The 12611-nt window shown below is 41.2% G+C and overlaps 1 protein-coding gene across 1 annotated transcript; it reads left to right on the top strand.

Moving 5' to 3' along the window:
- The first annotated feature begins 1429 nt into the window (after window positions 1-1429).
- Window positions 1430-12321, top strand: LOC139530611 (vacuolar protein sorting-associated protein 26B-like). The gene is made up of 7 exons (XM_071327175.1): window positions 1430-1848; window positions 5160-5316; window positions 9874-10038; window positions 10481-10656; window positions 10940-11082; window positions 11566-11740; window positions 12214-12321. Exons 1-6 carry the CDS (start codon window positions 1626-1628, stop codon window positions 11698-11700), a joined length of 999 nt encoding a protein of 332 aa, XP_071183276.1. The 5' UTR covers window positions 1430-1625; the 3' UTR covers window positions 11701-11740; window positions 12214-12321.
- Window positions 12322-12611: the final 290 nt, after the last annotated feature.

The following is a 12611-nucleotide window of genomic DNA, read 5'->3' as shown; positions in this document are numbered from 1 at the left end:
GTTGTCCCTAAAAATTGTCAAAGTCTCCAGCCACCCTAGTCATAGACTGTTCTCTCTGCTACCACTCGGCAAGCGGTACCGGAGCGCCAAGTCTAGGTCCAAGAGGCTTCTAAACAGTTTCTACCCCCAAGCCATAAGAGTCCTGAACATCTAATCAAATGGCTACCCTGACTATTTGCATTGCCCCCCCCCCCCCCCCCCCATCCTTCTACGCTGCTGCTACTCTCTGTTATTATCTATGCATATTTACTTTAATAACTCCACCTACATGTACATATTACCTCGACACCAGTGCCCCCGCACATTGACTGTACCAGTATATAGCCCCTCTATTGTTATTTTACTGCTGCTGTTTAATTATTTGTTATTCTTTTATTTCACTTGTTATTCTTACTTTTTTTCATTTTCTTAAAACGGCATTGTTAGTTAAGGGCTTGTAAGTAAGCATTTCACTGTAAGGTTGAATTCGGCGCATGTGACACATAAAATTTGATTTGATTTTGGGAAAATGTGGAAGAAGATTTTGGCCTTCATTCTGCAAATTGAAACAAGATAGATATGTCAGCTTCAGCCAAAGCTGTCAGCAGAGACACATCCCACTTCCTCATTTTTGCTCGTTCAAATAGTCATATACTGGTTCATACAGTCAACGCACTTATGAAACATTTGATCTCAATACAGTTTTATGTTCCCAAAACTAGAATCTGTTATGAACTGAGTGGACTACGTTTTGTAGACTTTAGCCTTCGTCAAAGTTTTTAAAAATCGCGTTGTTTAGGAGTGCAAAGTTGATTGAGTTATTGCACACGTGCATTTCACAGTATGCGTTCCCTAACGGAAATATGCAAACCTATGCTAGAACGTATGTATGCTAGGATCTCGCTAGCTCGTATTTGGCTCTGCCCACCTCCTTGCTTGTTGTGCCCACTATGACTCATTTGTTCCCATTGGAAACGACAGGCTGTGGTCTATCTTGAATTAGTTATAAAACATCTGTGACCCAACTCTGCAGGCGCGGCGCTGCGCGCTTGTTTTACGTCATCAGCGGTTGTTTTCGCACCAGAAATGTTGGGTTGAAATCGCGCAGAATCTGACGCTGACAGCAAAGATATTAGATAAATTAAAATGTCCCACTCAGGCCGTTTACCATTGATTCCGTTCTACTTAAGGGGTGGCTCTCTCGAAGGCAGCGGGGACTTGTCTACTAAGTGCGTTGACTGTATATAAACCAGTATATGACTATTTGAACCAGAAAAAATGAGGAAGTGGGATGTGTCACTTCTTCGGTCTCTGCTGACAGCTTTGGCTGAAGCTGACATCTATCTTGTTTCATTTATTTAGAATATCATAATTTTCTGGCATAGGTGGTTTCTCTCTTTTCTATCTGTTAAATATCTGTTTTTCTAACGCACCCTATACTTACACGCATGCGCATTTAAAGAGGAAGCTCAACATTGGACATTGCTTCATCAACAGTTGCCCTATTTAGTTTAGGTAGTTGCATAGTACAGCACAATCTAAATTTCGGAAGACATCACTCGTTACTCTAAGGATTTTAAATACAGTAACGTAGGATTTTTGTTGTACATGCAGAATCTACAAAGGCTCTGAAACAAGGTGCAGTGATGAGTTTTTTTAGTTTTGGTCAAAGTGCACAAATCGATATAGTTTTGAATGACGCTGAGACAAGAAAGAAAGCCGAACATAAGACCGAAGATGGGAAAGTGGACCAATATTTTCTGTTTTATGATGGCGATACAGTATCTGGAAAAGTCAACATAACACTGAAGAATCCAGCGAAAAGACTCGAGCATCAAGGCATCAGAATCGAGTTTATTGGTAAAATTGGTAAGTGTGACAAAGACCCATCTTTGTGTTGTCACTACCAAAATAAGCTACACAATTATCCATGGTGCAAAACATTAACAAGTCTCTATTCATGATATTGTCATCCTAATTAATTGCCAGGCTGATCAAATTAGCTATCTGTGTCCTATGATTGAACAGTGACGCAACACGTAGCCATGCCATGCTCATTCACTGCATGCAACTTGGGCACGGGTTAAAGCGTCGTGATACTGGAAGTGATCAACAGAAGAACCATTGTGCCACAGGAACTCTCCTACAGTAGATTCTACCTGGTCAGAAGTTCAACAATGTGTGAGAATCATTAGGCTAACTTAACCAGTCAGACGTTCAGATGTGAAAATCATGAGACTAACTTAACCTGTCAGTTACACTTGGTCTGTATCATGTCATTTAGGCCTACATGGTAATAAACGTTATCAGTATCGCGCAGACAGGAATAAAATGACTCTCCGGTGGTGTAATGTTTCATTAACTACTCATGGTGTGATTATGATAACATACAGAAACTCAAGTACTTTTGTTCACCCGACCTAGAATACCTCAATCAAATGCTGACCCCATTACCTACCAAGATAATCATCTTCGGTTATAGTCACAGCCGTGAAAATTCCCCCTCAAGCCAATATCACAACGGCCCTCAAGGAACTACACTGGACTTTATGCAAACTGGAAACCACATGTGACCAACGCCTCGATTCAGTCTTATGTAGCAAAATTAGTTTTTACATTGGCTAAAAGTAAAGACTCGGAGCTAGAAAATCGTATATCATACACTGCAGTTGCTGAACAATGAGAAAGTAACTCTGCTTTGAAAGTTGATAAATTCCACTTTTGAGAAAATGGCCCTTGGATGTTTTGGTACACTTACTGGAGAGCTCGTCTTTGTCTACGCCCATTCAGCATCGTTCACAACCGTCTTAAGCATTAGCACCACCCATCTCTTTAAGGATTCACATGTGAGGCCATGTGGAAAACACACCCTATATCAAATCAAATGTAAGTTTATTTGTCACATGCACAGGATACAGAAGATGTAAACAGTACAGTGAAGTAGTTACTTGCATGGTAGCAATATCAAAAACAGAAAGTGTCCAGATACAATATTTTTGTCATTATTAGAAGACGCTTACCTGACACTTGTCTAAATTGATGGGTCATGTGAAGGAAATGCTGTAACCACCCACCAAGCCACATCTAGCTTAGTGGATGGGTCACTATTCTCTAGACATGTACACATGTTCATGAAATACAATAGATGGCCGTAATCACCCCCAGACACACCTGGCTAATTTGATGGGTCATGTACTAATCCGGCCAAAGTGGACACTTTTGTTTAGACATGTAGCTAGCTAAACAATGGACCGGAATAATCCCAACTCCTACTACTACCACCAATGCAAACATTATCATAGCTGTAGTATGAATCTGCAGGTAGCTAAAGCTAACAAATTAGGTTCAATGTTAGCTAGCTAACATTAGGCTATAACTAGCAATACAAATGGGTTTCAGATTCAAATAATATTACTACACAGATCATACACGTAACATTAGCTAGTGAGCCAGCTAGCTAACAGTATGCTTTAACTTGCAATGAAAATGACTTTCTGAAAAAACTAGTAATTTATATCTGAAACTATAGCTAGACTCTTACCCATATGCATGGATGAATGCTTCACGACAGACTGGAACTATTTAACTTCATTTTGTTTGTAGCTACATCTTGTTTGGCCAGTGTTGTTTCAAGTCACTTTGGTTCACAGTGGCGTGTGCAGAAAGTAGCCCATCATTTTTTCCAACTGATCTGTCGATAACGCCTGGTAAATTCAGGGCATCAATGTTGTTGAGAAGTTGCAACTTTTGTAGTTCTCGATGGCTAATGTTATATCTTTCAAAAACGGTGCGGCAGACCAATCCAAACTCATCTCCCGGCATGTCCAGCCCATCCATTATCTCAGCCAATCATGGCTAGTGGGAAGGTTCCTGTCTTTTTCCATGGCTAAACCAACTAAACTCAGCAAAAAAAGAAACGTCCCTTTTTCAGGACCCTGTCTTTCAAAGATCATTTGTAAAAATCCAAATAACTTCACAGATATTTATTGTAAAGGGTTTAAACACTGTTTCCCATGCTTGTTCAATGACCCATAAACAATTAATGAACATGCACCTGTGGAACGGTCGTTAAGACACTAACAGACGGTAGGCAATTAAGGTCACAGTTATGAAAACGTAGGACACTAAAGAGTCCTTTCTACTGACTCTGAAAAACTCCAAAAGAAAGATGCCCAGGGTCCCTGCTCATCTGCGTGAACGTGCCTTAGGCATGCTGTAAGGAGGCATGAGGACTGCAGATGTGGCCAGGGCAATAAATTGCAATGTCTGAAGTGTGAGACGCCTAAGACAGTGCTACAGGGAGAGAGGACGTACAGTTGATCTTCCTCGCAGTGTATCAACACCTGCACAGTCCCGTGTGGCTCAGTTGGTAGAGCATGGCGCTTGCAACGCCAGGGTTGTGGGTTCATTCCCCACGGGGGGACCAGGATGAATATGTATGAACTTTCCAATTTGTAAGTCGCTCTGGATAAGAGCGTCTGCTAAATGACTTAAATGTAAATGCACAGGATCGGTACATCCGAACATCATACCTGCGGAACAGGTACAGGATGGCAACAACAACTGCCCGGGTTACACCAGGAACGTACAATCCCTCCATCAGTGCTCAGACTGTCCACAATAGGCTGAGAGAGGCTGGACTGAGGGCTTGTAGGCCTGTAAGGCAAGTCCTCACCAGACATCACCGGCAACAACATCGCCTATGGGCACAAACCCACCGTCGCTGGACCAGACAGGACTGGAAAAAGTGCTCTTCACTGACGAGTCACGGTTTTGTCTCACATGGGGTGATGGTCAGATTTGCGTTTATCGTCGAAGGAATGAGCATTACACCGAGGCCTGTACTCTAGAACGAGATCGATTTGGTCTGGGGCGGTGTGTCAGCATCATCGGACTGAGCTTTTACTTTTAGATTTGTCTGTTTTATTTTGAATTGTTAGATACTTAACTTGTTAGACATCTAGTAGTATTTTGCTACACCTGCAATAACATCTGCTAAATATGTGTTTGTGACTAATAACATTTACATTTTTTACACCCTTGTAAGATGCAGTAACCAGTTGTAATTGTGTTGCATTACCTTGAATCTCTCTCTATAGTACATGTAATACCTTTTAAAGGGATAGATTAGAAAGTAATCTGTAAACTGGTGATACCAACAACCATTTCTCTCTTTTCAGAGCTGTACTACGACAGGGGAAACAACTATGAGTTTGTGTCTCTGGTTAAAGACTTGGCCCAACCGGGAGAGCTAACGCAGTCCCGGACCTTCGACTTTGAGTTCACAAATGTGGAGAAACCATACGAGGCCTACACGGGCCAGAATGTCAAATTACGGTAAGCAACATTAAGCATATGGCAAGACTAAACAAACCATGCATGAAACATTTTCACAGCGCAATAGGACTGTGTTACATACATTGCCGATTTTGGTGGGGCAAAAAATTATAAAAGTGGGATGCATGCCAGCAAAGCCACAACACATCACTAAACAATACATTAATTGCACTATAATGGTGACAAACGTTACCTACAAACTGTTAGGGCCTACATACAGCAGTCCCAACATCTTACCACTGCTACACCTGGTTATCAGTGGAGTCTTGTCTGGCAGCGAAACAGTTCATCCAGCCTCATTTACTGCTTTTTAAAAAACATAGGTGATATGGTTGACTTGCCTAAACAAATGTGGTTTCTACTGACAATTGAGATGTACAAACTATGGCATAAGGGGACGACAAGCGGATAAGAGGCAATCCGTAATTTCGATTAAGACATTAATGAGCGAGCTAGGACGGACGTAGTCAATATAGCTATTTGTTTATCACTTTTGAAATGTACAGCGACAGAATTCAGAACATGGTTCGTTCTTACAGTGTTCTCCCTGTACACCAAGTCAGAACCGTAGGATAAATAAAGTGGGCATATAAGCTCTTACAATATTCAATGATTACATTTCTCTAAAACAGGTTATACGCTACATGTGCACCACATGTAGGTGAAATTAAGAGGGGTAAATAGACCAAATTATTAGTCTTACTACACAACATACACTTAGTACTACTTTCTTAGCTACAGTATATATATCTCCCTAGCATATTACATAATTTATGCAGCAGCATACAATACATTTTTGGATTTACCTGTTGTGCTGTGCTCACAGGAAGGTGGCGCGGCAGTCCTTCGTGTGCAAATTTTGTCATCAAAGTCTGGCATTCTCTGGATTATGGTGCTTTCAAAACAACTGAGAACTCTGGGGGGGGGGGAAACAAGGTTGAATCATGATGACATCATTGATCTTCAGGTCGTCGCTCTAGAAAGACACCGAATTTGCAAAGTTCAAAATGTATTTTCCCAGTCGGAGCTCGTTTATTCCCGACTTCCCAGTTGTCTTGAACAGTTCCGAGTTAAGTTGTTTTGAGCGTGGCACAAATCATGTTTCATTGATAGCATGGCCTATCTTGAATGTTTATCATTTCAAACTTGGAAAAAAGCCCCTTAATCCCAGATTTGTGACCACACAGCCACTGTCACTGATTCCTTCCAAACAACTCATTGTTGAATTTGCGATTTATAACTTGTTGTGTAATGTTTATGTCTAATGGCTGATGAGCACCGATACGTTTTATCTATAATTTCTCTTCATATGACAAGGATTGAAAAGGATTTGCCAGTAGATTGTTGACTTGATTCATGATTATGAATGCTAGTTAAGATTTTGAAAGTATGATGTTGACATGATCAGTCCAATCAAAGCTACGATAGATATAACATGATTTTACGTTATTTTATCTGTGGCCAATGACCTTGAGCCTTCTTGGATGGGCACTTCTAATGTAACTCTATGGCAGCACCCAAAGGGCTCGAATTTGAGGTCTACTCTTAGATTTGGTGGTGACGTAGTGTCCCCATGAGTGACAGAACACTGAGCCAACCACGGCCCAACGCTCCTTATTTTCTGCTGGCTTGCCCCACCACCACAGAAAGCTCTGAGCAAGGCTGAAACACCAGCATTTTGGAGCTGCCTTACTCAAGAAAACAAAGAGACCATGTTTGTATGCAGCTTATTAACTCAATTATATATATATTTTAATTGTTTGCAAACTGTTATGTGACACGTATTAATGCCAAAATAACATGCAAAACAGGCAAGCCCCCCCCCCCTCTTTGTTGCTAAAAATGTGGGGCTCAAAACAGGGGGGCTGAGTTCCAAATGCGATTTCACTGTTATTTCTATCGCCTAATAATAGTGCATTCTAGTTGTTGTCTTTGGTAACAGGTAATCGTCAATGGATTGCATGTGACTCTAGGCCATTTAGTTAAATGTAACCATTTGAAGCATCGTAAAGCTGATTGTCTGTGTTAAAAATGCCTGGGTCTGAATGAATTCACCTCCAGAGTGCCATTTTAAGAGTTTTGCATTCAATAAAACAGAATTGTTGCCTTGGCAAGTAGAAACAGAAATAAGGAAATAGAAACATAAATAATAGAAACTGAAAATAGAGACAGACTAGACTAGAGCCTAGTCTAGAGAGTTGCCACTTTCCACGTATCCAGTACAATGCATATCTACAGTCTCTTAACTTCTGTACATACTGTACGTCAAATATGTTAACTCTAGAGAATCATTTGTCTTTTAAGTGAAGTGCATATTTATTATTTTTATTTATTTGTCAGGGACCATGTACAACATTCCATTGCATCAGATTTAATTAAATGGCTCATTTTCATTTGTAGTCCCTGGGCAGAAAACAATCAACATCAATACAATGCTACAATATAACACACTATTAAAATATCTATGTAAAAAATATACAGTGCCTTCATAAAGTATTCAAACCCCTTGACTGAATCTACATTTTCTTGTTGCAGCCTGAATTTAGTGTATTGATACACCATCCAAAGCCTAATAATAACTTCACAATGCTCAAAGGGATATTCAGCGTCTGCTTTTTTATTTTGACACATTTACCAATCGGTGACCTTCTTTGCGAGGCGTTGAAAAACCTCCCTGGTCTTTGTGGTTGAATCTGTGCTTGAAATTCACTACTCGATTGAGGGACCTTACAGATAATTGTATTGTGTGGGGTACAGAGATGTGGTAGTTATTCAAAAATCATGTTAACCATTATTCTTGAACACGGAATGAGTCCATTTTTACTCCTGAACTTATTTAGGATTGCCATGACAAAGGGGTTGAATACTTATTGACTCAAGACATTTCAGCTTTCATTTTTAAAAATGAATTTCTAAAGATTTTCCAAACAAAATTCCACATTGACATTATTTGGTATGGTGTGTAGATCAGTGACACGATCTCAAATGAATCAATTTTAAATCCCGGCTGTAACAACAACAACAACATTTGGAAAAAGTCAAGTGGTGTGAATACACCTCCCTGTAGGCTGTCTCGTCATTGTTGGTAATCAGGCCTACCGCTGTTGTCGTCTGCAAGCTTGATGATTGAGTTCAAGGCGTGCGTGACCACTCAGTCATGGGTGAACAGGGAGTACAGGAGGGGGCCGAGCAACCACCCTTGTGGGGTCCCTGTGTTGAGGATCAGTGAGATGGAGGTGTTGTTTCCTACCTTCACCACCTGGGGGCGACCTGTCAGGAAATCCAGGACCCAGTTGTACAGGAAGGGGTACAGACCCAGGGTCCCGAGCTTAATGATGAGCTTGGAGGGTACTATGGTTTTGAGGACTGAGCTATAGTCAATGAACAGCATTCTTACATAGGAATTCCTCTTGTCCAGATGGGATAGGGCAGTGTGCAGTGCGATTGCATCGTCTGTAGATCTATTGGGGCGGTATGCAAATTGAAGTGGGTCTAAGGTGTCCGGTAAGGTAGAGGGCATATGATCCTTAACTAGCCTCTCAAAGCACTTCATGGTGACAGAAATGAGTGCAACAGGGTGGTAGTCATTTAGTTCAGTTACCTTTGGGTACAGGAACAATTGTGGACATATTGAAGCGAGTGGGGACAGCAGACTGGGATAGGGAGAGATTGAATATGTCCGTAAACACTCCAGCCAGTTGGTCTGCGCATGCTCTGAGGACGTGGCTAGGGATGCCGTCTGGGCTGGCAGGCTTATGAGGGTTAACACGCTTAAATGTCTTACTCGGCCACGGAGAATGAGAGCCAGTCCTTGGGAGCGGGCCGCGTCTGTGGCACTGAGTTATTCTCAAATGTACAATGTGCAGGGATACTTGAGTATTTGAGGTAGATATGTACATGTAGGTGGGGATTAGGAAAAAGTGACTGGTAGCAGGAATATATACATACCTATGGTAATATACTAGTGTAAACAGGAGTAATAGTGACCGTAGCAGGATAAATACATGGATACTAATGGTAATTGCAATGAATGAACAGCAGCATAGTGGTAGTAATAAATCAAATCAATAATCATTTTAGCAGCAGTGTAGTTGTGAGGGGGAGCAGTAGTTGTTAGCTATTTAACAGTCTTATGGCCATGGGATGAAAGCTGTTTTTAAAGGGATCCTTCAGGATTCAATGACTTCCAGTCACTGCGTTTATGCTAATTAGCATTGGCTCGTGAAGCTATCTCTTAACTTCCTTCATACAGAGACATTAAAAATGGTATCCACGAGTTCATATGACTCTGGGAATGTAGATAAAGGGCCTTATTGCCAAAATCCGGATGTATCCCTTTAAGAGTCTGTTGGTCTTTGCCTTGATATTACTGTATATGCATCATGGCTCAGACTTCACTTGATTTCTACTATGTCTCACCAACTATTTGTGGTCTTTATAGAGAGAATGTGACTCCTATCAGCGTTATTGCAGACCCTCTGAATAGTTTTTTTGTGCATCCTGTATTATTACCCAATAGATTAGTTGATATTCTGACTCTTTTTTTTTATATTGCAGCTACTTTCTGCGGGTAACTGTAAGCCGGAGACTGAACGACATCAGTAAAGAAATGGACATTGTTGTGCACACGCTCAGTATGTACCCAGAACTCAACTCGTCTATCAAGATGGAAGTGGGAATCGAAGACTGCCTGCACATCGAGTTTGAGTACAACAAGTCTAAGTATGACTCTATTACCATGGTTTATCATATACATTGATTGGAAGGCTTGCGATATTCCTGTTTTTGAATGGCGGGCGAGATAGCAGAGCTTTAGTGAAACTTCCGTCTCCCTGGTTGAACTTCCCTAAACTCCCATGATAATAGCGTTTTTATATCATATGATTTGTGAGGGAAAAACTACCTGAACATAATAGAACATTTGAAGTAGCTTTTGTCGCAATTCTATATAAACACTGACCGGTTTGAGGGGAGTGAAACATTGTCGTAGTTCTTGTTATTATGACAACTTCTGTCAGTACTGTTTATTAGCATTTGATGGAAGTGACTAGTTAAACAAAACCAGTTTGGTTTTCAGTCTCTCCTTGTCCATAGACCGCTCTCAAGGTAAGGAAACCAATACCTAAATATGTCATTCTTGCTGTGAACTGTCATTTTAACGCAGGTACCACCTAAAAGATGTCATCGTGGGGAAGATTTACTTCCTGTTGGTACGGATCAAGATCAGACACATGGAGATTAATATCATCAAGCGAGAGACGACTGGCACGGGCACAAACGTGTACCATGAGAACGACACCATAGCCAAGTACGAGATTATGGATGGAGCACCAGTGAGAGGTGAGTGGCATTGACAACCAGTGGAGGCTGGTAGAAGGGGAAATCGGAGGACGGGCTCATTGTAATGGCTGGAATGGAACTGTATGTTTTGATAATTTTCCATTCACTTCATTCCAGCCATTACAATGACCCCGTCTTCCGATTTCCCCTTCTACCAACCTGCACAGTTGACAAGGCTGGATTTACACGCTGGGCATGGGACGTGGACAGAAAGCGTCTAAAAAATGTTTTGGGATTTTACAGTGAACTATCACTTTAATAATATGGGTTTTGTCTCTTTCAGGGGAGTCCATCCCTATTCGACTTTTTCTGGCTGGCTATGAGATCACTCCTACGATGAAGGACATCAACAAGAAGTACTCTGTGCGGTACTACCTCAATCTGGTGCTCATAGACGAGGAGGAGAGGCGTTACTTCAAACAGCAGGTACATGCAGACACACGGTAGAGACAGTACAAACACCAGACCTGTGGTAGAGACAGAATGGAAGATGGGTAGGTGTTGGTTCATAATGCGCTACGCTGTTGTTCTATTTGGTCTGATTGGTGTCTAATTTGTGGTATATCTCAATAGTCAAGGTCAGCACATTGCTCATTTCAACTCTGTGCATGTGTGCTGTGTAACAGTAAGGCTGTAACAATACATTGATTTTGTATAATGGATGTAACGTAAGGAAACCAAATAGAGGTCCAATCATACCTGTATCACACCATGCTGCATCGTAACATGAGGTGTACACCACTATATACTAGTTGGCTGTGTGTTACCTGGGTTGTGTTGATTAGCGCAACAGAAAGGTAATATTGAACATTCTTACTGGACAAGTTCAGGTTGTCTCTCCCTCTTTCCTTCTGTTTTTGTCCATTTGGTGCCTCATTAACGCTACCCTGTTTTGTTGCCTTGTTCTAGGAGATCACTCTGTGGAGGAGGGGGGACGTAGTGAGGAAGAGCATGTCCCACCAAGCGGCCATCGCCTCACAGCGCTTCGAGTCCTCGTCCAGTGACGAGAAAGCCCTAGCTCATGCCCAGGCTAAGGAACAGTAGCTAAGCCCCAGCATAGCCTACAATCCATCGCTTCGAAAAGGTGTGTGTGTGTGAGCACTATGTGGGGAACATGTCTGTGAATCTACGACTGAGAAAGAATGCATGTGTGTTCACTGCATCTATGAATGTGTGCGTCCTCGTCAGGTCATATCTATGACAGAGCATGTGTGATGTACAAAATTATGTGAACGGCAGCCATTTTAGGCATATATTTATAACCTCGCCCCTTTCAACGTTGCCATTTCATCAACAACTGATGATGTCACTTTCTCCAACAACTGCAGTTGAAAAGGGATGAAAGATGTCACTTAATAATTCAATGTTTGAAGAAATAAGGCGTTCTCATGGTATATTTTATGAACTTTTAGCCAGGTTTTTCTGCTGTACTGATTATCGTAATGTCTTTTTTCTGTCCTTTGAATTAATGATGTTTCTTAAGTCAAACCGAGGGTATAAACAGCTGCTGTTGAGAAACCTTTTAGGCATCTCTTAATGAGTACTTGTCTTTGGCAGTTGGACTCAATGGACATGGGCGTCATCCAATCAAGATGATCAGATCACTGCCTGATCAAGGTTTGTGGTGTACACACATGGTATTAAAATTGGTCTCTTATCTGTCCACTGTATGCGTCCAGTGTCCGCATGTTAGCGCAAGGTATAAACGTGGCTTTAAAATCCGAATGCGAAATGTCATGCAACTTTAGATGCACACCAGCTTAGGGAAAATGACATTTGAATTGTCAAACAAATTATTTGTATAAAACATTGCATTCCATTTAAATTCCATTCTATCATCAAAAATAACATTACATTCCAAACTGTGTCATTATCAGTAGATGCAAACATGTATATTTTTTGATGTATTTGATATTTTATCAGCATTATACATGTTCTGGGTTTGTCTAGGTGAG

The sequence above is a fragment of the Salvelinus alpinus genome, chromosome 1 (genome assembly GCF_045679555.1).
Source record: "Salvelinus alpinus chromosome 1, SLU_Salpinus.1, whole genome shotgun sequence".
NCBI classification, from domain to species: domain Eukaryota; kingdom Metazoa; phylum Chordata; class Actinopteri; order Salmoniformes; family Salmonidae; genus Salvelinus; species Salvelinus alpinus.
This window is presented reverse-complemented; position numbering and strand designations above follow the sequence as displayed.

Coding starts and splice junctions, on each gene's coding strand:
- LOC139530611 (XM_071327175.1), top strand. CDS start 1,626: ATGAGTTTTTTTAGTTTTGGTCAAAGTGCACAAATCGATATAGTTTTG. Junction 1,849..5,159: donor CGAGTTTATTGGTAAAATTG/GTAAGTGTGACA, acceptor CTCTCTTTTCAG/AGCTGTACTACGACAGGGGA. Junction 10,657..10,939: donor GGATGGAGCACCAGTGAGAG/GTGAGTGGCATT, acceptor TGTCTCTTTCAG/GGGAGTCCATCCCTATTCGA.